Source organism: Rhinopithecus bieti, unplaced genomic scaffold (assembly GCF_001698545.2).
Source record: "Rhinopithecus bieti isolate Rb0 unplaced genomic scaffold, ASM169854v2 scaffold_56975, whole genome shotgun sequence".
Lineage (NCBI taxonomy): Eukaryota > Metazoa > Chordata > Mammalia > Primates > Cercopithecidae > Rhinopithecus > Rhinopithecus bieti.
In genome coordinates, this window is record NW_016823127.1 from 834,857 (window position 1) to 859,573 (window position 24,717).

Genomic DNA, 24,717 nt, shown 5'->3' on the forward strand with positions numbered 1-24,717 from the left:
AAAAAAAAAAAAAAAAAAAAAGACCCCCTACATTGATACCCATGCTATTCTCAGAGTGTGAGGTTTCCTGTCTCCTACCCACACCTGTGTTGCTGGTTTTAGATAAAGTGACTGGATGTGGTTTTCCTCATCTCAGGCCGAGCAGCTCCGGCCGTGCCCGGAAGTTGTCTGTTTCCCTGACCTGGGAGGATGCTGCCCCAGGCCTGTACTCTGTGGATATTGGGGTGAAGCATGCTCATCCCCCAAGCAGCTGGAGTCTCTCTTCTTGTCTATGTTGAACCTTGTGTATCCCTGAGAACTCACAGGGCACAGGAGATGCCTTTAGGTTTGGCAAGAAAATGAAGTCACTGAACAGGAGGATATCGCACCCCAGCCTGTCATATTTCTGCGTGCCCACCCCCAACTGCGGCCATATCAGGCAGGTGCTTCCCAGCCTCAAGGGCTTGATGTGTGCCATGTCCCTGGCCTGGGAAGCTCTTCTGCTCTACGTGGGGTCCCTCCTTTCCATCCGTCTGTTCCCCACCACTGTCACTCCCAGCAACTCAGTAACTTCCCATGTTCCCTCCTCGCCGGCTGGCGTTCCATCCTGTCCTTCCAGGTGAGAATACTGAGGCCAGGTGGGGACCTGCTTAGGGCTTAACTGGGGCTCTCGTGTCTGATGTTCCTGGAAGCAGCCAAGTCTCCAGGGAAACCTCTGGGTCCCTGGGGCACCGTAAAGGCTGGAATTGGCAAAGGGTGGGGCTGAGAATCCTCTTCCATTCAGCTGCCAGCCTCGCATGGGTAACCAGGGGCAGCCTCTGTCCACCTGTTCCTTCAGAAGCACAAAGCTGTTCCCTGCCAAGGCGGCCTCTCCTGTGTGGTCGGGGGACAAGTGTGGGCTCTCTTCTCGGCAGGACCCCGAAGACAGGCGCATGGCAGAAGGCGGGGCACACAGCCAGGGGAGACTCTGCTTCACCCTTACTCCGTGCCCCAGAGGCGGCAGCAGATGGCTGGCGGGCACCCCTCGCTCCAGAAGCCTCTTTGTTCAGGCCCCGCCTGCCCTGCCCTGCCTCCCAGCCCAGGGAGAGGTCCTCCAGGAAGTCGGCCGCCCTGTGAAGCACATCTCCTAGCAACGCGATTATCCCTTTGGCCTGGCCTCTCCCAGGGAGTTTACAAACAGCACAGCAGCTGTGGTGAAGTTCAGGCTGCCCCCGAGTTCACCAGCTTTTTTTTTTTTTTTTTTTGAGACCGTTGCCAGGCTGGAATGCAGTGGTACGATCTCAGCTCACTGCAACCTCCACCTCCCAGGTTCAAGTGATTCTCCTGCCTCAGCCTCCCGAGTGGCTGGGACTACAGGTGTGCACTACCACACCCAGCTAATTTTGTATTTTAGTAGAGACGGGGTTTCACCATGTTGGCCAGGATGGTCTCAATCTCTTGACCTCGTGATCTGCCTGCCTCGGCCTCCCAAAGTCGTGGGGATTATAGATGTGAGCCACCATGCCTGGCCGAGTTCACCAGCTTTTAGCATTAGAGGCAGTGGGGCCTCCTCCTTGGCTTGTCCCTGCACCACTGCTCTGGGTCCTAGCCCCTCTCTTGCAGCTGCCTCTGTAGAGTCAGTGATGGGGCAGTCCCTTAAAATTCAAAGAGGTCCCCCCATGTATTTCCCCTCCCACCGTTCCTTCTAAGTGCCCAAGAGGGACCAGGAGGACCTGGGAGGAGCAGGATTCGCCTAGGCTGGAGAACTCTGCAGGTCCGGCCAGCCTCTCCTGAGGGCCCACTCAGAGCTGGGCACTGCAGTCATTTGCTTGCTTGCTTGCTTGCTTTTTTTTTTTTTTTTGGAGATGGAGTCTCGCTCTGTCGCCCATCCTGGAATGCAGTGGTGCGATCTTGGCTCACTGCAACCTCTGCCTCCCAGGTTCAAGCTATTCTCCTGCCACAGCCTCCCAAGTAGCTGGGACTACAGGCGCACGCCGCCACGCCCGGCTAATTTTATTTTTGTATTTACTAGAAACAGGATTTCACCATGTTGCCCAGGCTGGTCTCAAACTCCTGAGCTCAGGCAATCCGCCCACCACCTCGGCCTCCCAAACTGCTGGGATTACAGGCATGAGGCACTGAGCCCGGCCACTTTTTTTCTTTGTTAACAAAATTCTGCTTTTAAAAAACACTGAAAAAAATTGCGTTTATTAAAGTAATAGAGGCATATGGTTGAAACACGAAACTCCTCTAACTCCTCACTCCAGAGTTCACTGTGCTTTCAACTCTTTCAGCTGTTTTCTTCCTAGAATGACCTAAAAATATGCTTATACTGGTTTTGTTGTTGTTTTCAGTTTTCTATACGTAGTGACTTCCTGTTGTGGAAGGGCTTTGTTTGAGAGACAGGTCTTGTTCTGACACACACAGGTGTGTGCCGCCACCATGCTCCAGTAATATTTTTTTTTTTTTGTAGAGATGAGGTCTCACTGTGTTGCCTAGGGTGGTCTCAAACTCCTAGGCTCAAATGATCCTTCTGCCTTGGCCTCCCAGAGTGCCGGGATTATAGACATGAGCCACCACATCCTATCCATTTCCTTTTCCTGTGTAACTTTTTGTTTTTTGCTCCAGTTACTACTTGCCCTCTTTTAGTTTGCTCAGTTTTCTACATACCTATCATTAGTTTATTCCTAAATACTTCAATTGAATTTAAAAACAAAACATAAGAAAAACCAAACCAGCCCTGCTCTCAGTAAAGCCAGGCCAATCCAGGAATCCATGAGCTCTGCCATTTTCCCCGTGGCGTTTCTCCTGGAACCTTCTCCCTGTGGTGCAGTCAGGAAAGCCTGCTTTCCAGGCTCCCGCTGCTCAGCTGTTGCCCTGGCTCTTCCATTCACCATCAGCCTGGAAACTGCTTCTCCTGTGCTGAGTCACCTGTTCCATGGAGGCTGTTTCCTCCTTGTTCATGGTTTGCTCTCTGCCTGGTTGGAGCACGTCTTCCAGCAGCTTCCTGAGAAAGAGAATGCATGGAAGGTCGATTTTGTGGAATCTGAAAATATCTTTAGTATATTGTTCCATTTGACTGGTATTCAAGGGAAATACAATCCTAAGTTGGAAATCCTTCTCCCTTTGAATTTCGAAGGCATGTCTTCACTGTCTTAGATTCTAATGTAATTTCTGGAAAGTCTGCTGTATTTGATCCCTAGTGCCTGTGTGTGTATGTGACCTGCTTTGCTCTTCTTTTTTTTTTTTCCCTCTCCTCTTTGTATTTAGGATCTTGTCTTAATCCCCAGAGTCCTGAAATCTCACAGGAGGTGGGATAGTCATTGTGCTCAGCAACCTGGCGGGCCCTTGCAGCGTGGATGCTCCTGCCTTAAGGTTCTGGGAAGTCTTTCTGTATGTTTCTTTGATCATTTCTTCCCCTCCACTTTCTTCCAATCTCCCTTTCTGGAATTCCTGCTAGTAGGACCTCATGCTTCTGGATTGAGCCTCAAATTTTCTTTCTTTTTTTTTTTTTTGAGATGGAGTCTCGCTCTGTCGCCCGGGCTGGGCAGTGGCCGGATCTCAGCTCACTGCAAGCTCCGCCTCCCAGGTTTACGCCATTCTCCTGCCTCAGCCTCCCGAGTAGCTACAGGTGCCCGCCACCTCGCCTGGCTAGTTTTTTGTATTTTTTTTAGTAGATATGGGGTTTCACCGTGTTAGCCAGGATGGTCTCGATCTCCTGACCTCGTGATCCGCCCGCCTTGGCCTCCCAAAGTGCTGGGATTACAGGCTTGAGCCACTGCGCCTGGCCGAGCCTCAAATTTTCTTTATAATTTTCTGGCTCTTTTTTGGTACTGTTTTCCAGGAATTTTGTTTTGTTTTCTGTTTTCGTTTTTTTTTTTTTTTTTAATCTTACCTTTGAGCTTTTCTATTGAATGTTTTATTTCCTTTATCATGTTTTAAAATGTCAGTAGCTCTCTCCGTTCTTGTTCTTTATGATGCCTTGTTCTTGATACCGGACAGAGTATTGTTCTTTGGTCGCTGGGGATGTTCATTGCAGTTTTCTTCTGTTCCCTACGTTGTCTCTGTCTCTTGAGTTCCTTTCATCTGTTTGTTCGCTTTGGTCTTTGACCTTCTTGTTAGAAGCGCTCCTCAAATATCAGTGTCCTTGGCTATTTTTTATATTTGAGAACGGGGCTGAAAATACCAGCAACTCAGGAGGCCGAGGCGGGAGGATGGCTGGAGCCCAGGAGTTTGAGGCTGCACTGAGCCATGATGGTGCCACTGCACTCAAGCCTAGGCAACAGAGCAAGATCTCATCTCTCCCTGCTCCAGAAAAAGAAAAGAAAATTGCTGGGCCTCCTGATTGGGTGATGGAGTGTGGAGTGTTTCCTTGGCTATTTGTATGCAGCATGGGGGCAGGTACCAAATGAAGGCTTTTTAAATTCTGGGACCTCTTTCTATAAAGAATAATTTCTCATCTCCTGCCTCAAAACACTGAACAGGCTGAGTGACCGGTGCAGAGTGGCAGAGACCTGAGAGGACCTCTTGCCCTTCATATTCAGGCTTAGTCTTTGGATTTTCTCCAAGTCGTCCCATTACGGCCGTCAGCTGGACCGTGTTCTGAGGATGGAGCTGTCTCAGCCTCTGTTGAAACTTGTAATCCAGTGGTTTCACGTGGAGGCTTAACCAGCTTCTGCATCTGTATCCTCACCCACAGCCTCCCGAGCTGCCTGGCACGTGCAGTGCTGAGGTTTCCTAGGACTCTGGCTCCCACCCCCACCTCGCTGACCGTCCGCCACTCGGTGACCATGTAGTGATGAGCATGTGGCGTTCAGAGCTTTGTTGATGTCACTTGGCTATTGCCATTCCCCTTGTCCTTGAAGGTTTGCTCCCCACCCCACCTTCATTCCTTCTCATTTCAGCGGCGTTAGGAGGGCGAGGAGGGGGATAATGGAGATAAGTGTATGTTTAGCCTGTGAACTTGTGACTGGTGCTTCCTGTTCTCAAAGAGAGGGCTGAGTCTTGGAAGAGAGCTTGGTGCCACGTACCGTCTGCGAGGGCTGGAATTCATAGCGCTGGCATGCATCACCAGAGGTTGTACAGTGGCAGGCAGATGGGGGCAGGGTGGGAACCACTCCCCATGTGTGTTTAGTGTTTGATTGTGGGGTTGGGGGTGGGCCCAAGACAACTCTGAGAGCACTGAGGAGTTCTGTGATCAGAGGCACAGGGCCTTGGGGTTCAGAGGCAGAAGACAGTGTCCGTATGTCGCTTTATGCAGTTGCTGTTTGTTAAGAACGTTTGCGTGGCATTTCACAGTTTTCCCACGTGTTTTTCATCACTGTTAGCTCATTCTCACCTCCCAAGTACCTGGCAGAGTATATATATTATCATCCCCATTTTACAAATGTGAAAAAATTTCGAATAGGCTCTGAAACTTGTTCAGAGTGACCCAGATCGTAATGGCCAAAGGCCAGACTCGCACCTGGGTCTCTGAATCCTGACGCTCTGTGCCAGCGTGGTGAAGGAGAGGACAGGACAAGTTTCTCCCCTGGAAAAGTGTGAACTCCTGTTAGGGAAAGAGATTTGAATGCATGAAAGCAACAGAGAATGATGCTTCATTCACTGTCCAACTGGGGTGAGCACAGCCAAGGGCCACAGATGCAGGGCCACACGAGGGCCAAAGGCCAGTTTGCTGCCAGAAGGACTCCCTGGCTGGCCGTGGCACTGGCTGGCCGGGGCTCTTACAGATAGAGCCAAGGATTATGAGACCCCAATAGTGGCCGGGCACGGTGGCTCACGCCTGTAATCCCAGCACTTTGGGAGGCCGAGGCGGGTGGATCATGAGGTCAAAAGATTGAGACCATCCTGGCCAACATGATAAAACCCCATCTCTACTAAAAATACAAAAATTAGCTGGGCGTGGTGGTGCACACCTGTAATCCCAGCTACTCAGGAGGCTGAGGCAGGAGAATCACTTGAACCCAGAAGACAGAGGTTGCAGTGAGCCGAGATCGCACCCCTGCTCTCCAGCCTGGCGACAGTGTGAGACTATCTCAAAAAAACAAAGAAAAAAGAAAAGAAAAAAAAAGAACTCGATAGATCCGAGTGCAGAAAGATGCTCAGAAGAAGCCAGTAGAAGTCAGAAACGGCATTCAGGGTGGCGAGAAGCAGGAATAAGCAGGATCAGTAGAGGACAAAAAAGCCATGAGGGGGCCGGGCGCGGTGGCTCACACCTGTAAATCCTAGCACTTTGGGAGGCCGAGGCAGGTGGATCACCTGAGGTCGGGAGTTTGAGACCAGCCTGGCCAATATGGAGAAACCCCATCTCTACTAAAAATACAAAATCAGCCCGGCGTGGTGGCGCATGCCTGTAATCCCAGCTACTCGGGAGGCTGAGGTAGGAGAATTGCTTGAACCCAGGAGGTGGAGGTTGTGGTGAGCTGAGATTGTGCCATTGCACTCCAGCCTGGGCAACAAGAGCAAAACTCTGTCTCAAAAAAAAAAAAAAAAAAAAGCCAATAGGGAGGAGAAGAGGAGCCATTTGGCACAACTTGGAGTCTGGGGTCACTTGTACCACGCAGACCCCTGCCCCCTTGGTTGCAACACACTGTGCCCATTCTTGTCCAGGATGATCACCCATCACTGAAAAGGGGCAGAAGAACATTCTAAGGCCCTTATTTTCTTTTTTTTGAGACGGAGTCTTGCTTTGTCGCCCAGGCTGGAGTGCAGTGGTGCGGTCTCAGCTCACTGCAAGCTCCGCCTCCCAGGTTCACACCATTCTCCTGCCTCAGCCTCCCAAGTAGCTGGGACTACAGGCGCCCACCACCATGCCCGGCTAATTTTTTGTATTTTTAGTAGAGACGGGGTTTCACTGAGTTAGCCAGGATGGTCTCGATCTCCAGTTATCTGAAATACAGAATGTCCCAGTCTTTCCAAGTAATCAGAGTGTTTTTCTGTAGCAGAGGGCTGGGCCATGAGGCCCAGCCTTTAGGCGCTGAAGGTGTGCACAGGAGATGAGCTTAGAATGGCCCAGTGTGCCCAGGGCCATTGAGGTTCTGCACACAGTGTGTGGCACACAGTAGGTGCACAGCAAGTGTGCATTGAAGTTATAGCGAGTTATATGAGTGTGTCTGCCTCCTGACCCTGGGAGCTGCACGCAGAAACGTGGGAGGTCAAGTACTGAGTCTTTTCTCAAAGCCCAGGGGCTCTTGGGGCGAGTGTCTTAGGTGCTCCGTGCCTGAATTTCCTTATCTGTAAGCGGGGATAACTCTATCCTTGTGGGGGAATGGGGGTGGCGGTTGTTGGGGAGGGGGGTGTAAACATGTAAAGCCTTACAACTGCTGGATCCTGTAGCAGTTACTAGGTCATGGGCCACCTGAGAGGCTGGGTCAGGAGCAGTCTCTTGGACTACAGCTTCCTACCCAGGCTCAAGGAGCTGCTGATAGGAAAGAAGCCCATTCAAAAGAAGCCAGTAGAGGAGAGGTCAGAAGCAGCATTTGGAGTGGCGAGAAACAGGAATAAACAGCATCCGCAAGGGACAGGAAGGTCACGAGGGAGAAGCCTGGAGCCTTCGGTTTGGAAAGGACCCCTTTAGAAAGTCTGCTGAGGTGTTGCCCAGCCTGATTGCTTCTGTTGGCAGCAAGTTCACGACTTCCATCTCTGGACTCTGCCCGTTAGAAATGGTTTCTTATAGGCCAGGCGCAGTGGCTCATGCCCTTAATCCCAGCACTTTGGGAGACTGAGACCAGCAGATCACTTGAGCCCAGGGGTTCAAGACCAGCCTGGACAACGTGGCGAAACCCTGTCTCTACAAAAAAAACAAAAAGCAAAAATTAGCCAGGCATGGTGGCACATACCTGTAGTCCCAGCTACTCAGGAGGCTGAGGTGGGAGGATCGATTGAGCTTGGGAGGTCAAGGCTACAGTGAGCCATGATCGCGTCTGTGCACTCTAGCCTGGGCAACAGACTGAGACCCTGCATCAAAGAAAAAAAAAAAAGGAAATGGTTTTTTATATTGAGTATGTTGAGCTGCAGTCCTGGGGTCTGCCCCTGGGAGTCCCATCTGACCCTGGGAACAAGGTGCTTGTCACGTCTGTTAAGAGAGTGACCCCGATGTCTTCTCATCCCCAGCACAGTCCTTGTTTTGTGTTCATCCTGGTCCTTCTCTCCTGATAGTGTGCGTTTGTCTGTAGTTTAAGATTTGGTGTCTAGAGTGGAGCAGAAAGTGCCAGGGGGGGCTTGGGGGTGGGGGACAGATAGCCTACTCTCATTCCAATGCTGGAGGAGTTCCTCCCAGAGGCTGGCCCCAAGGCCATCAACTCTTCAGTCTCCAAAGACAAAACCCTCCATAGAAGCCACAGCCTGATTGTCCAGGCCAGGAGAGAGAAGCTCTCTGGTCCCTCACGCTGGTTGCTGCCCTCTGGACTTGGCCTGAGGGCTCCTTGATCATTTATGAGTCCCCGGGGCTTAGCACAGAGCCTGGCACACCAGCTGTGGTGGATATTTAGGGAGGTGTAGAGTCATTGTGTGTCTCTGAGGCCTCTTCAGGGGTCTGGTACTGGAGCCGTGGTGGGAAGGGTGGTGGGTAGTGAGCTTCCTGGCCAAGCACCCTCCCTCCAGCCCCGCCTCAGCTTCTCTGCTCTTCTTACATCCAGGGCACACATCTTTGTGTTTGTTTCCAGGGGATGTGTTGAGTTTTCCATTTAAACGCCTTTGCTGGGATGTTGGAGGTGGTGGTTCACATGGCTCTGTACTTTCCAGGAGGGAAACTGATGTGTCTAGTTGGTCAGTGGGGCCGGGCTTGGGCCGGTTGTGTCACGTCTGAGGAGATTCTGTCTCATCTTCTCCAAGAATTAGGGAGTCAATTATCGACTCACTAATGATTCTTTAAAGGGAGCTGTCAGTAAATTGGTATTTTATAGACTGGCTGGCCCCAGAGCACCTCCAAAAGGTCAAGAATCTTGAACTGAGAGAGACGATGACATTCGACGATTTTGATCAGTTGTGTGCAGAGCCGGTTACGGATGGACCTCGGCCACGTCATTCAAAAGTGTGCTGACTGCTGATGTGTGGTTTGATGCAAGAAAGGACACGAACCCAGGTGCCAGGCCTTTCTCGGGAGAGGACTGCAGGGATGGGCTCGCCAGGGAGGGAGCTTCCAGATAGAGGGAGCTCATGGGCCTGGGACCCCTGTGGCTTCCCTGGAGGGTTTTGTCATTGGAGACTGGAAAGCTGATGATCTTGGAGCCAGCCTCTGAGAGGAGCTCCTCCAGTGTTGGAATGAGAGTGGGGTGTCCCCTCCTGCCCTCCCTGAGCCTGTTGTCATGGCAGGCTCCCCTGGGGAGATGGCCCATGTACGTCTGTCCGTTCCTTCCTTCAGTGTTGATTGCGTGTATGTAGCTGCCAGGCCCTCCGGTAGTCATTGGAGGTAGGACTGCATTCTACCTGCAAGGAGTTTACGGTCTGGAAAAAGCAGTAGGCAACACACCGTGGACTCTTGCCTGTGCGCTCAGCTCATCTAAGGCTCTGCAGGTTCACAGCCCCTTACCCCACTAAGGAAGGAGTTACCCGCTTACAGAGGAGGAAATTCAGGCATGGAGCGCTTAAGACACTTGCCTGAGGCCACACAGCTCCTAAGGGGTGGGACCACAGTTCACACCAAGACAGGCTGGCTCCAGGGCCCATGGCTCTTTACCTTACTTGTTGCTGCTTTTGTACCAGAGAGGGGTGGTATATGAAGTAAGCAGGGTACAGGACAGAGCAGGCGGCATCTCAGCAGGGTCTGCCTCTGGGGTGAGCAGAGGGACTAGAATGTACCATTGCATGCAGGCATGAGCGGTCACTGCATACCCCAGGAGCTTTAGTTGTGGTTTTATCTGTATTCCACTTACCATGGCTGTGCAGATAACTATTGCCAAAACACACAAGTGTAAAACAACCATCCAGTTTCTTCACAGATTTATAAGTCAAGAATTTGGACTGGGCGTGGGGGAGGTAGTTCGTCCCTGCTCCGTGACCTCTGGGCCTTGGCAGGAGAGTGAAGGCCGGGGCAGAGCAGCTGAAGGCTTGCTCCCTTGTGTGCCTGGCAGTTGATGCTGGCTGTCAGCTGAAGGCCTCGGTTCCCTCACATGAGCCTCTCTGTGCAGTATCTCCAAAGGCTAGCTCGTGCTTCCCCCCTGCATGGTGGTTGGGTGCAAGGACAGGCACTCAAGGAAGAGCCAGAGGAAAGAGGCCTTTTCTAACCCCTACATCAGATGTCATGAAACATCACTTTGGCTGTAGTCACTCAGGTCCACCAAATGCAAAGGGAGGGTACAGGACCCCACCTCTCAGAGGTGGGGTGTCAGCATCACGGGGTGTGGCAATCTTTAGAAAATGCAACCGTTGGCCGGGCGCAGTGGCTCATGCCTATAATCCCAGCGCTTTGGGAGGCCGAGGTGGGCAGATCACCTGAGGTGGGGAGTTCGAGACCACCCTGGCCAACATGGTGAAACCCTGTCTCTACTAAAAATACAAAATTAGCTCTGTGTGGTGGCACATGCCTGTAATCCCAGTTACTTGGGAGGCTGAGGCAGGAGAATCGCTGAACCCTAGAGGTGGAGGTTGCAGTAAGCCAAGGTTGCGCCACTGCACTCCAGCCTGGGCAACAGAGCGAGACTCTGTCTCAAAAAAATAAAAAACAAAGCCCAAACAAACAAAAAAGAAAATACAGCTGTCATGATATAGCTGGACCCGGCTTAGGATGGACACGGTCATTGTGCTTGGCCTTGTGAGGTTTTGAACAGAGGTTACTGACAGGTTGATATCACGTTTGGCTTAATGCCCACCCCTTTCCCTTCACTCCATAGTTCTTGCTGGTGAAGAGTCATCTGGAGATTGGTGGAGACTCGTCGGTCCTGAGACATCCTGAGCTGCCTCCAGCACAGGCAGGCAGTACACACGGCCCTCAGCCCTGTCTAGGGGCTCCTGGCCCTGCAGGCAGCACATAGACAGTAATGGTCGTGACAGCCAACACCCAGCGCAGCGTGCCCAGGACACACTTCTGAGCACTTCGATGCTCACGCTTCACAGCCACCTGCCAAATTAGTGCTCCTGTGATCCCCTTTGATAGATAAGGAAACTGAACCCAGAGAGGCTCACACACATCGCATACCTCTGCTGTATGTGTGTGAAGGGCAAAGGGACCGTCAAAACAAGGCGTGGTCAGCGCTGGGGGACATATAGGGAGGAGCTCCAGTCATGGTTTTATCTGTATTCCACTTACCACGGCTGTGCAAATAATTACTACTAAAACACACTAGTGTAAAATAACCATCTGTTTCTTCATGGATATTATATGTGGATGTCACCTGAAGATGGGAGCGCTTAATGGGTTAGGGCAACCATGAGTCAGTCACGTAAAATGCCGCAAATATGTTCCTTTCCAAATTGCTGAAGGCCAGCTTTGCCTAAAAAGCATCACCAGGGCTTTCCACGCCCCAGTTCAGTCAGTGAAACCGTTGTGGTGTGCCCCGTGTGTGCCACAAGTGGCACCTGTGTCCTGAGGAAGGAGAGGAGACGGTCATTATGACACAGGGTGGGAAGTGCTGGGAAGTGTCTGCAAGTCAGGTTCTATGGGTAGGAGGGCACTCAATTCCACAATGGTCACCGGGGACTCGTCACACTGGGTGCTGTCCAGCGGGGGTTAGTGGATCCTGAGAGCACAGCGGGAAGGGCTCTGGAGCCCCTGGGATCTGGGAGTGCAGAGGCACCGAAGGGTAGAGAACCTGCTCTGGGGAGAAGCGCAGCGTTAGTGCTGCTCGGGAGCGGCGGGAGCATGGGCAGGGACCAGGTCACCCATCGAAAGACCAAGTGCCAAGCTGGGCAGCACCAGGGAGCCTTAAAGGACTTTATGCTGCAGGGGCTGGCGGGATGGGATGAGAAGGAGCCCTCTGGCTGCAGGGCCACTGTGGCTCCCTCGACCTGTTCCCCTGACCCTGTTCTGCCCCTCCCCTTGGCTTTGTGCCTTTGCTGGATGCCCATCCTCATTCCCATGTCCTCGCTCTGGCTCTTCCTCTTGCGTTCTTTCCTTTTGGGTACCCTCTGCGGCACCCCTCTTCTTCCTCTTCTCCATGCTCTCCTCCATCCTGGTATATACATTTGCCTCTAGCACCCTGCAGGCAGCAACCCCCTGACCAGGAGACCCGTTACAGCGTGTTGCTGTATTTATAGCATCAACATTTACAGCAGACGTGATGTGCCATCACTCCGTGTGGCAAATTTTGGGTCTTCGTGGGGATGTTGAGCCGAGTCCCAATTTAGAATGAGCAGCCTAAGCTTCCCGAGGTTTCTGCACTGTGTTCTGTGCTGCTTGTGTGCTTTGTTGTAGCTCATAGTGCTGTGCGTATTCCGGATACCGCTACAGGTTGTTGACTGGATGAAGGTTCTGCGCTCTCATTCCTGCTTGCAGTTTCTCCCAAGATTTTCATAGAGACTGTTTTGTTGTTATTTTATAAAATTGTGATCTGTAACACACAAGTATGTAAGACAAATATTTACTTATAAATACATTAGAGATGAGGTCTCGCTATGTTGCCCAGGCTGGAGTGCAGTGGCCATTCAGAGGTGCGATCCCACTCTGGAGTTTCACTTGCTCTGTTTCACCAGCCTGGGCTGGTTCACTCCTCCTTAGGCAACCTGGTGATCCCCCACTCCCAGGAGATCACCATACTGCTACCAGTCTCGGTGCAGACACCAGATCGACATAGCACACTACAGCCCAGAACGCCCAGACTCAAGCCGTCCTCCTGCCTCAGCAGTAGCTGGGACCACAGGCGCGTGCCACTGCACCCGGAAAACTAATAAAGCCAATACCGCTTCGCCCCAGGGTCAACACTGCCAGCCTTCCCAAACCTCAGTGCCCACCCTCATCTCAGCCTTCTCTGGCCCCCCCACATAACCCTGAACTCACGGCAGTCCCTTCCTTGCTTCCCTTTGTAGTATTATGCCAGTGTAGGGGTGCATCCCTGGGTAAGATAATTTAGGTGTGCCGGGATTTGAACTTAGGAGCGGAAGGTCAGCTGTGTGCGTTCTTGACAGGCTCCTTTTGCACAACCTTATGTCCCCCAGGCTCCTCCCTGTTGCCACGCACGGCTGTGGCTCTTTCACCTCCATTGCCATTTAGAATGCCAGCATCTGTGGACCCATTCTGCTGATTTGACTGGTTTCCCCTGGACACTGTTTTCGCAGCCTTGGTCATCTATAATTTCCTGAGCCTGTGCTATGAGTACCTAGGAGGAGAAAGTTCCATCATGTCGGAGATCAGAGGCAAACCCATTGAGTGAGTACGGAGTCCTCCTGGAGCCCTAAACCACCCCATTTCCTGGGCCTTGTATACCTGGAGCTGTCCTGGCACCAGCTGGACTCAGACCATCTCTGTCCGTGACCTTGACCTGCTGTGCCTCACCACATTTCCTAAGCCATTCTTGGCGTTTAGGAGGGCCTCTGCGGCTCATTCTCTCCCTCTCTCTCTCTTCCTGTCTCAGTCTTAGTGCTTTCCTGTCTGTTTTTGCCTCCTGGAGTTTTTACATTCAGAGCTTTCCAAGTTGGTTTGTCACCCCAGGGCCGGTGCAGCCCTGTGTCCCTCCGCCTATGGCACGTGCAGATGCCCTGCCATACCTCTCCCTGTGCTTGGCCTCGGGTTCAAAGTCTGCCTGGGATGTGTGCCCCAGCTCCTCTGGATGGATGGGAGGGCAGCCTTCCCCACCCCACCGTTCCTAAGTCCTGGCTCTTCACTCAACTGCTGCTGCCTCCTATGCTTGTCTCTTCCAGGTCCAGCTGTGTGTATGGCACCTGCTGCCTCTGGGGAAAGACTTACTCCATCGGATTTCTGCGGTTCTGCAAACAGGTGCGTGCCCCAGCAGCTGCCTAGCTCAGGAGGAGCAGGGTGGGGACTGGGAAACCCTGCCCTGGGCTGCCCTGGGCCCTACCTGAAGAGGTTCCCTTTCCTCTGAGGGCCCCCAGGCCCCCAGCACCCAGCCCCTGAAGCTGTGAGGCAGGCACCACATTAGCAGGGTGTGCTTGGAGGGGCAGCGACCGGCATCCTGGGAGTGTCTGCTGCACTGTGGGCAAGAGCTGAGCCCAGACTCTTGCTCGTGTGACCAAGTCTTGGTGTATGTGAGAATCAGAAGTGCATGGGGATTCTAGAACCTCCATTTGAAAACTTCTCATCAGCTGCAGCTAGGGGGCAGGAGGGTTTTGGCATTAAAGACACACGCCAGAACAGGCCTGTGCCATCTCTCCCTGCATTTCCTGGTTGGCAGTCCAGCCGCTCTAGCTTCCTGGGCTGACCTCCCTGTGGTCTAGAGTAACCTGGGTGGAGGCAGTGTGGTGGGTCACTCAGTGTGTGGGCCTGGGTATCTGACCATCCGAGCCTGATCTCCAGCTTTTCTTCTGACTGTGTGACCTTGGATAATTGGCTTACCTTCTCTGAGCTTTAGTTTCCTCCACTGTAAAATGAGTGTAATGATACTCCTCTCGAGAGATGGTTATGAGGATCACATGAGGTCATGGATGTAGAGCTTTCAGCCCAGCGTGGCGGAGCCCACGGCCTCCTGTTCAGGGAGGCAGAGTCGGAGGAGATCACGCCCAGTCTTCATGACCTAGTCTCCTCTGGGGCTCCGTAGGGGCTCTGTCATGTCAGCCTCTCCAGCTTCACCAACAGTAGTCACGAAAGGATACGAAACCCACAGCCAAGTCACTGTGGCTTGGGCAGGGCCTGCTGCTCCCTTCTGTGCAGGGCCCAGGCCACAAGGTGGGCACACCCACAAAGCCTCTGCCTGGCCATGCCAAGTCTCCAGTTCTGTTTTCCAGACCTTCCTTCCTTAGCATGTTCCTAAATTCAGGATCTCACCACCGGACCTGCAGGGAAAGAGTTAAAACTATCCTGGGTTCAGGGTGGGGCACTGAGAGCCATTGTTTACCAGTTGGTGCAGCCACCCAGGTTCCGGCCAGCTGTGACTCACCGCCTTGTTTGATGATTATATTGTCTACAAAGTTTTGATTTCATGATTATTAGCTAGGGTGGCCTTGTTAGAAATGATTCCCCAGCCCTGTGGGCTCAGATGTTCTGCTCTTGTTCCTGGCAGTGGCAGGGAGAGATACAAGAAGTAAGAGAACAAAAGAGGCCTCTTCCTTTCTTTACCAAGGCGAGAGAGCACACCCCACAGCTTTGTCTTGGAGGCACAGAGACAGGCCTTTGACTCCTCAGGGCCAGCGCTCAATATCCAGATCTTCTGGAGAAATTCCCTACTTAAAGCAGAGATTCCCGATCACCACTCACTACCCTAGCCCGCAGGAGAGATCACCCACTCACTACCCTAGCCCTCAGGAGAAGCTCTGGAATGGAGCCCTGGAACCTGGCACGTGTCTAAAACTCCCCGGGGGGTTCTGATGTCCAGCCCAGCCTGGGAACTGCTGACTGGTCCAGGGTATGGTGAGGTGATGATTCTGGGGCCTACTGGCCTGGGCTCTGTCTGCTGCTGCTGCTTCAGCTTCTCTGTGCCTCAGTTTCCTCATCTATACCATGAGGATAATGATAGCACCCACGTCAGGGGGCTGTCATGAGTACCAGGTGAACTGACCCAGGGAAGCAGCAGCCTGCTGCCAGGCTCATAACTAGAATTCACTCAAACTGCCGCTCTTCCCTTTTCCCAGGCTCATAACCAGAACTCACACAAACTGCCGCTCTTCCCTTTTCCCCAGAAGGTGCCAGTCCCACTTCTTCTAGGCGGGATGACAGGGCCAGGGACGTTCTTTGGGGGCTTTCTGAGAGTGGGACTACACGTCTGCCCCATCACACATGCCTCTCCGTATGGCAGCCCCATGGTGTGGGCTGCCTGGGGCTCCCCTGCAAGCCCGGCTCAGATCCCCGGTTGGGGCAGAAGCTGCAGGTTCCACAGATCACTGTTCCCGCTCCAGGCTCCTCGTCCTTTTTGCAGCTACACTAGCTGAGCCTTTTGGATTGGATTTAACCACCCCCCAGCTCCTCAGGAGGGGCCTTAGGGCTTAGATTTATTTGCTTTCAAGATAATGGTGATACTAGTGATGTTATGGGCACCACGGGTCCTCCCATTGGGAATCGGGAAAACCTGGCTGAGGAATTCTTTCCATGGCTCAGCCAACTAGCAGGCGCCGTTAGTGCATGCGCAGAGGCGGGAGACTCCCGGGAAGACACTGCGCTTCCTGGCTGTGCCACCCCACAGCAGTGGCCCTGTGGTGTGGGGAGTGACTACGTCCTTTTCACCAGGGAGTCTGTGCTCAGAGGCCAAGTGACTGCCCAAGCTGTCCCCAGAGTTCAAACTCAGATTTCGAGACCGTGGAGTCCATGTGCTCTGGGGCTACATTTCCTGAGTCAGCTCCATCCCCAGAGTGACCTCTGCTCACCAGAAACCAGAGAGTGGGGCCAGGAACCAGACAGGGGGTGGACATGGAGGATGGGAGGAGGCCTTCACCTGTGCCGGCTCCGTGGTGGCTGGTTCCTTGAGCAGGGCCCCAGCCTTGCTCCAGGCACCAAGGTCTCTAGGACCTGGCCCTGTCCATCTCCTCGGCCACCTCTCCAGTACGCAGCCCCTTGCACTCGTCCACCCTCTACCTCGGGGCCTTGGTGCAAGCTGCCCCCTCTGCCTGTCGAACTTTTCGTTTCCAGCATCCTCCTGATGGTCATGGCTCGAGAAGCTTCCTTGTGTGCATCTCCTGTCCCCCGCCTCCATCATGCCCTGCCACACTGTTCCTTCCTTCCTCCACATGCTCATCTCACACACGGCGTTGTGTGGGCTGCATCTCCTATATGTTCTGCCTTCTGCCCCGTGCAGACCACAGTCCCCTGGGAGCAGGACACAGAGCCATCCCCCATCTCCCCCATCTCCTCTATCCTTCCATCCCCTCCATCCTTCCATCCCCTCTGTCCCTCCATCCCTCCGTCCCCTCCGTCCCCTCCGTCCCTTCCGTCCCCTCCGTCCCTTCCGTCCCCTCCGTCCCCTTCATCCTCTCTGTCCCTCCATCCGGCACAGTTCTGGCTGCCAGAAGCAGAGCTTGCTTCATGCCTTCTGCGTTCCTCCTCCACACTCGACCTCCTTTTCCCCCCGACAGGCCACCCTGCAGTTCTGTGTGGTGAAGCCACTCATGGCGGTCAGCACTGTGGTCCTCCAGGCCTTCGGCAAGTACCGGGATGGGGACTTTGAGTAAGCAGCGGGTGCTCCCCGGGGTGTGTGGGAGGAGTGTTGGCACAGGCTGGTGCCTTGGCTCAGGGAAGGGGGCGGCCAGAGTGGCCGCACAGCTGTGACCTTCCTGGGTGCCTGGTGCTCACGCCCCCCTGAAGTCCGAGCCCACCAGTGGACACCCTTGCAGTTGGCCCTGCTGCCGGCCCAGGAGTGAACCATTGGCAGCAGTCACATTCACGTCCAGGCTGCAGAGTGGTACCGCGAAGGGATGGGCCACAAGGGGACAGTGACCACTGCTGAGGCAGGGAGCGAGAGGGTCAGAGTCGCAAGAGGTCGGCTCAAGTCTACAGGTACATAAGCCCCTGCTGTGTAAATTGACCACACGCATTTCATTCTGGGCTTAGTGAAAATGACCATGTGGCTGGGCGTGGTGCCTCACGCCTGTAATCCCAGCACTTTGGGAGGCCAGTGCTGGTGGATCACCTGAGGTCAGGAGTTCAAGACCAGCCTGGCCAACATGGTGAAACCCCATCTCTACTGAAAATACAAAAAGTTAATTGGGCATGGTGACGAGTGCCTGTAATCCCAGCTACTTGGGAGGCTGAGGCAAGAGAATTGCTTGAACCCAGGAGCCAGAGGTTGTGGTGAGCCGAGATCACGCCATTGCACTCCAGCTTGGGTGACAAGAACAAAACTCCGTCTCTCAAAAAAAAAAAAAGTGACCATGTGTCTAGCCCTGTGCTTTGAAGCACTTGTCACACACTGTCTGTGAACTGCACAATAGCCCTACCAGGGCAGATGAGCAAAGGGAGGTCAGGGGGATGCAGCCGACCGAGTGAAAAGGCAGCAGAGCTGAGCAGTGTCACCCACTTTGACGCCTGTTACCTGCCTGTCAGGCTGTGGCCTCCAGCTCAGCCCTGGCTTCCACACTGGTGTCCGGCGTTAGGAGTGTGGGCACCAGGGCGTAGACAAGTCCATGAGTCACGCAGAGGCAGCAGAGCTGGTCTGGCCTGCAGACGCACCCCGTACACCCCCACCCCCGTCTGTCGCTTTGATCACCCCCTCTGACCCCTTCAGTGGCTCTTTGAGCTCTGCTGGACATGTGGGGCTAAGAGCCGTGGGGACTGTGTGTGGTGCAGTCGAGGAGAGCCCCTTCCCTCCAAGGGTGTGTCCCAGCCAGAAAATGCTCCCCGTCCTGCAGCGTCACCAGCGGCTACCTCTACGTGACCATCATCTACAACATCTCTGTCAGCCTGGCCCTCTACGCCCTCTTCCTCTTCTACTTTGCCACCCGGGAGCTGCTTAGCCCCTACAGCCCCGTCCTCAAGTTCTTCATGGTCAAGTCTGTCATCTTTCTCTCCTTCTGGCAAGGTGAGCCCCCTCCCAGCGCCTCGAGGCTGCCCATGCTGCCCTGTCCTCTGTGCTTCCTGCTGCCCCTTCTGCTTATGGTCCCTGGTGCCCGTGGGGCCTGTTCAGAGGGGCCTCAGCCCACTGGGCACTTGCTGGGGGTGAAATCTGAGCCCTCAAGGGCCTTTCCCAGGGGATGGGGGAGCTTTGGCAGGGCCGCTACATGAATGGGAGGGCCTAGGAGACCCTGCGTAATCACTGACATCTCAGTTTTGGTGGCTGGCAAAGAGCTGGGAGAGCGGGGTTTCCGGAGGCTGTGGCCTTGTGTTGCTACTCCTGCCCTACAGGAGCAGCTGTGGCCCTGCTTACATCCTTACTGGGGCGTGTGGGTAGCTGAGTGGGGCATTGTGGAAGATGGGGGACCAGGAAGGGGACCAGTCTGGGTCCAGACACCCATGCCTCCTCATCCAGGCATGCTCCTGGCCATCCTGGAGAAGTGTGGGGCCATCCCCAAAATCCACTCGGCCCGTGTGTCGGTGGGCGAGGGCACTGTGGCTGCTGGCTACCAGGACTTCATCATCTGTGTGGAGATGTTCTTTGCAGCCCTGGCCCTGCGGCATGCCTTCACCTACAAAGTCTATGCTGACAAGAGACTGGACGCACAAGGTAAGAGCCAGGGTCCTAGGCGACCCCCACTGAGAGAAGCAGGGAGCCCCAAACATCCCAGGGCCCTCCCACCTCCCAGCATCCTACAGGTGCGGCTGGGTCAGGACATGGGATCCCCACTCTATGTGCAGAAATGGGGCCACAGAGGTCGGGGAAGAGCAGGTGCCACCAGCACTAGCAGTTCGGTCCTGGAAGCTCAGGCCACCTGTCTCTTGCAGCAGGTCCAAGTGTGGAGACCCAGGGATGATACAGACAGAGACTGTAATGAACAGACAAATTCCCTCGGGCTTCTGACACCCAACACTGTGGTTTCCATTTTGTCCTGTAATTTCCTCATCTCATATACTATGTTTTAAAAAAAGAATACTTCTGAGAAACAGACTCGGATGGTAATAGGTTTTAACAGCTTTCTTTTACACCTGCGCATCTTCCTTCTTGCTAGAACAGTGGTAAGTAGCCCCAGTTGTACTGGAAAATGCCCTGGAGAGCTTTTGAAAGGGCTGATACCCAGCCCCACCCTCGGAGATGCTGCTGTAATGGGTCTGGGCTGGCAGGCTGTGTGCTCTGAGAGTTCCGTGCTTTAAGCACTCCCAGGGTGGTGTGAATGTGCTGCTGCCGAGACGCTCCAGTGGGCCGGAAGGGCTGCCTCTGGCCACTGGGCAGAGGGGGTTGTCCTTAGAGGATGGGGACGAGGAGGCTGGGAAGGCCTGAGAATGACTGAGCCAGTGAAGGGGCAGGAGGAACTGGGGAGAGGGGAGCCTCCTCTGACACATCTACCCAGGAGCCTGGCTGCTGCCAGCTGTCTGCCCGAGTGGCTGGAGGCAAGAAACCCACTTCCCCAGGGCCTACCTGCAGGCCCACACAGGCTTCGTGGTGGGTAGTGTGATTGTAGAAATGTCTGCCTGCAGCGGGGCTCTGCGGCCCACTTCCCACCCCCCTTCCTCTGTGCCTTCCCTGGTGGGGGAAGACCTACTCTATGGCCCAAAGAGCAGGTACACAAAGGCCAGGGCTTGCCAGCTGATGGCCCAGTTGGAAGGACCTAGCAAACACCCACCCAGCATTGACGGCAATGTCCCTTGGACCTGGTCTGGCATACCCTGTGCCCGTAGGAACATTGGCCTGGGGCCTCCCCAAGGGGCAAGGGGGGGCCACGGCAAAGAACCATTCCTGCCCCATTGGGTCTCTGCTGCCCAGCCTGAGCTGTCCCTCCACACACCGCCCCTAGACATACCTGCATCCGGCCAGGGAAGCCGCTTGCCCTTCTCTGCCTCCGCACTGGTCCTGAGCCCCCTGCTACCCTCTAACCCAGGCCCAGACCCTTAGCCCGCCCTCAGGATAGGCTTGGGTGCAGAGCTGGCTCAGCTGTGCGATTGTAACCCCTCCCTCTGAGCCTCCATGTCCTGGTCTGGGAAGTGTTGTGAGGTTTGTAAAATACGAGGTGCAGATGTGGCCCCAGGCTAGCCTGGGAAGAAGTGGGGATGGGACGTCCTGACCTAGACGTGGAGGCGGAACTCAGCCGCCAGGCGGATGTTTCCTGTTGGCGTGAACACCAGGGGAGGAGTCATCCCTAGGTGGATATCCCCCCTGCCAAGCCCCAGGAGGCACCTGGAGCTTCCTGGGTGCCCTGTGGGGGCCTGGGGGGCGGGGGCAGGGTGTGTGGTGTGTGGTGTGTCGTGCTGGCGGGCCTCGGTGGTGGGCACACACTGTTCACTCAGCGGTCTCTTGTCTTCTCTATTTCTTTGGCTTCTCTCCCCACCCCCCTTGCCCTGCTTTTGCCGGGGTTTGGCCGTGGGCAGTGCCAACATACGGCCCTTACGGTAGGTCCCGCTCTTGGTCTGCATGTCTGTTCTGCACGTCAGTTCTGGTCACTGTCACTGGCATGCCTCTCTCTGTAGCTCCTCTGTGTTCTCATCTCCTCCCCACTGGCACCCCTGGGTGGGAATGCCCAGAGCACCTGCCAAGGGCCACCCTCTGTAGAGCTTGCCTGCTTCCGTCCTGGTCTCTCGTTCTGGAATGTGCCCCGCCCTCTTCTGGGGTCACAGTGCTCTTCATGGGGTATCGGGGCATTTCATGATGTTTCCAAGAGTTCACAAGCTGAGTCAGGAATCCTCGGTTCTGGAGTTAGGCTTGTCCCTTACGTCCAGGTTTTGTGTCCTGGGCCGCTTTTCCCGTCTGAGCCCGCGAGGACGGGACGACTGATTAGAGGAGATGAGGAGGAAGCCCTCTTAGAGGGAGCCAGGGAGTCGCATCTGCTGCCCTGGGGGTGCAGGCCATCCTGGTCCTGATGGGGCCAGGCCCTGGCCCACTCTCTAGAGTGGAGGGAGCACAGCTCTTCCCCAGGTGGTGGGGGACGCGTCTGGCGCCTGTGGAACAGGGCACCCCTGGCTTCCAGGCCCTCTGGCCCCACACGCCCCGACTTCAGTCGGTTGAGCCTGCCCTGGCCTCTCTGGGGCATTCCAGGCTCACTGCCCATAGCTCGCCAGTCTCTAGCCTTGGTCCCTCCCCCAGCCGGCCCGGCTCCCAGTGGGGGCTTACATCTGCTCCTCTTCACAGTTGAGCCTCCCCTTGGGGCTCCTCAGCCAAAGGAGTCCATTTTTTCCTGCCCCTTCTCATATCCTGGACCCCATTCTCTGTCCCAGAAGGGGTGGTGGAAGGGCACAGCTTTGGGCTAGGGGGGTCTGTCCCAGGATCATGGGCAGGGGCTGAGCAGCCTCCTCACCCGCCCCTCCCGCCCCCTGCCCGGCAGGCCGCTGCGCCCCCATGAAGAGCATCTCCAGCAGCCTCAAGGAGACCATGAGCCCGCATGACATCGTGCAGGACGCCATCCACAACTTCTCACCCGCCTACCAGCAGTACACGCAGCACTCCACCCTGGAGCCTGGGCCCGCCTGGCGTGGTGGCGCCCACGGCCTCTCCCGCTCCCACAGCCTCAGTGGCGCCCGCGACAATGAGAAGACTCTCCTGCTCAGCTCTGATGATGAGTTCTAGGTGCGGGCTGCGGTGGCAGAAGTGCTGGCGCCGTAGCCATGGTCAGGCTGTGCCCCACCTCCAGCCACACCACCAGGCCAGTAGGTAGCTGGCACAGCACTCACGCCGCCATTTGTTTATTGGACCAGAAACACTCACATGTCGCTTCCAGAGGAACCGGGGACAGCCAGGATCGCCCATGGGCCTTCAGGAATATTTATACACGGCCCAGCCTGCACTGCCCGGGCGAGGGCAGAAGACACTGGGAGCAAGGCTCATGCCCCTGCTACCCATCCTGTGCTGGGGGCATGCTGGGACCAGCCGCGCCCAGGCCCCAATGCTTGTGTGTGGACCAGCGGCTGCAGCCTTCTAGCCCCTTCTCCCCGCGAGACTCTCAGGCTGAGGTCGGCAAGCTGTGGCCCCTACATACACCGTGCAATACCCTGTCTGACCTGGGCTCTTCCCGCCTGCATCCCTCCCCTGTCCACCTTTGTCCAGTGCTAGATTCACCTCACCCCGGGCAGGAGCGGGGATGTGGGCGCTCTGTGGTCCTCCCCTCCTGACCTCCCTGGCATGCTGCAAGGATCAGAGCCAGACACTGGGAGTCACAGGCCCCACCCAGAAAGGGCATTCAGGGGCCTCTGGGCACCACTTCTGTTGAAGCAGGGGCTTCTGGGCCCCTGGGTGTCCCCACCCATCATGGCCACACGTCTGGCTGCCTCATGCCCCTTCCCCCGGCCTACCAAGGACAGCCCACAGCCCGCACTGCCGGCTCACTTGGGTCCTTCCTCGATAGCTTTGGGCAGAGCCCTTGCTTCCTGGCTGCTCCAGGGTTCAGGGGCTCCCAGCCCTCCTTTCCAGGCTGGTGCTGGGTCCTCTCTCTCTTTGGGGCTTCTCCCTCCCATTTCAGGGGAAAGGTCTGAGTCTCCATGTTTCAGACCAGCTTCCGGGTGAAGGCAGTCTGGCAGGGAGGCTGGGAGGGGTGGCCACACGGTGGGGAGCTGAGAGGTGGGGGAATGGTCCCAGACTCCTCTTGGGGCCCCCATCTACACAGGGCCTGGTGTTCTGCCCCATCTGGCTCCTGGCCCATCTCTTCTGTGCCTTAGTCACATATGAAAGCGCCCCTCTCTGGCTCCCTGTCTGTCCCACATGCTCCCTGGGGCTCTTCGTTCAGCTGCTGGCGCTCACAGGATCCTGCAGTGCTGGGCCCAGAGCCCTCAGATAGGCCTCAGGAGTGTTCAGGAGCACCAGGCCCCTCCTCTCCCCCTCCACACCTCTAGACCTAGGGCCTCCAGAGCTGGAGCCCCCAGCAGGCTGGGCTTATACCAGCTCCTGACTTAGGAAGAGCCTCGTGTCACAACACGTCCCTACAGGCAAAGTGTCCTGGCATTTAAAACCCAGATTATCCCTGGGTTTGGGCTGCAGTCGCCTCGAGAAGCTGGTAGGGTAAGGGAGAGGGACCCTGCCGGTGTTCACTGGGGATTCTTTCGGTCCTTCCTGGAATGAACAGGTTCCCTCCCTGCCACCTGTGAGGAGAGTCGGGGCCTGGCTGTCTTCCTGGCCTCCTTCCTTCCCTCGTGGTAGAGGCTTGCATGTGGGTGCCAGAGGCCAGCTCTCCCCCTCCGTCTTGGGGGGCCTGACCCGGGAAGGTGGGTGCAGACACAGGCTGAGGACCAGCCCTGGCCCTGCCCCGGCCGTCTGCTTTCACCAAGCTGTCTCCGACATAGCTTCCCTTCTCCCTCCAGGCCAAAGTGTGCTGCTGACGCCCACCCCCTGGTCTTCACCTGCCCCAGCGTTGCTGTTTGGGTGGAGGGTGGGGTGGGGGGAGCTCAGTGGCAGGGAATCAGCGGTCCCTGGGGTCATGGGGATGGGAACACGTGCCCAACCGCTCCATCCCCTCCTCCTTAGGATGCATAACCTACCTTGTCTTTTTTTTTTTTTTTTTTTTAATTTTCTTTCCAGATAGAGTAGCTCTTTGTACATAAAGAATACTTGAAAAATTAATTGTATGATGTATGAGAAGACAGAGTCTCCTAGTTTTGTATCTTGTTGTATGACTGCCATGAGTTCCACCAGAAAGCCACTCTATTTTGGTCTCTGTGACATTTTAAATGCGTGACAGAAGTGAGCAAATAAAGTGAGGAAGAATATATATGTGAGATAATATAGATTGTATTGAAATCTCCGCCTGTGGCTGAGGTTTTTCCTTCCTCCTCCCTGCCCCCTGTGTTGGGTTTGGAGTGGGTGGAGTGGCTGTGGGCAGGGGCGGCTTAGGAAACTCTTTCCTTCCTGTGTGTAACCCTTAAGTGATGGGGGTTCAGATTCACAGGGACCAAGGTCAAGGCCCAGGCCCCCCTCGGACAAAGGGTTTCCCCAACCCCCAGGAAGCTCCCCCCCAGGACAGCCGGGCCGCAGGTGGTCAATGCTCCTTCCCTGTTTGGTCAGCCAGGTCGATGGGGCCCACATGCTGGCAGCCCCGCTCCTGCAGGCTTCTCGCAGGATTTCCTGGGATCCCCCTTCCAGACAAGCTTCCTGCATCTCTGGGCCCATCCTCCACCCTGGGACCATCAGGGCCAGGGACCCTGGGGCAGGGGGCCTC

The 24,717-nt window shown here is 55.2% G+C and overlaps 1 protein-coding gene across 8 annotated transcripts in view; it reads left to right on the plus strand.

The window, feature by feature from the left end:
• Nucleotides 1–24,303, plus strand: part of TMEM184B (transmembrane protein 184B) — a 55,108-nt gene extending 30,805 nt beyond the window's left edge. For 4 of the 8 annotated variants that reach the window (XM_017861288.1, XM_017861285.1, XM_017861286.1 and 1 more), the window contains 6 exons: nucleotides 13,168–13,258; nucleotides 13,750–13,825; nucleotides 17,068–17,159; nucleotides 18,340–18,509; nucleotides 18,957–19,151; nucleotides 21,898–24,303. In XM_017861288.1, coding sequence (XP_017716777.1) covers nucleotides 13,168–13,258; nucleotides 13,750–13,825; nucleotides 17,068–17,159; nucleotides 18,340–18,509; nucleotides 18,957–19,151; nucleotides 21,898–22,139 — 866 coding nt within the window. In that variant the 3' untranslated portion in view covers nucleotides 22,140–24,303. Of the gene's footprint in view, nucleotides 1–13,167; nucleotides 13,259–13,749; nucleotides 13,826–17,067; nucleotides 17,160–18,339; nucleotides 18,510–18,956; nucleotides 19,152–20,947; nucleotides 20,969–21,897 lie in introns of all 8 variants that reach the window. The other 4 variants (XM_017861283.1, XM_017861284.1, XM_017861280.1 and 1 more) reach the window with 2 other exon arrangements.
• Nucleotides 24,304–24,717: the final 414 nt, after the last annotated feature.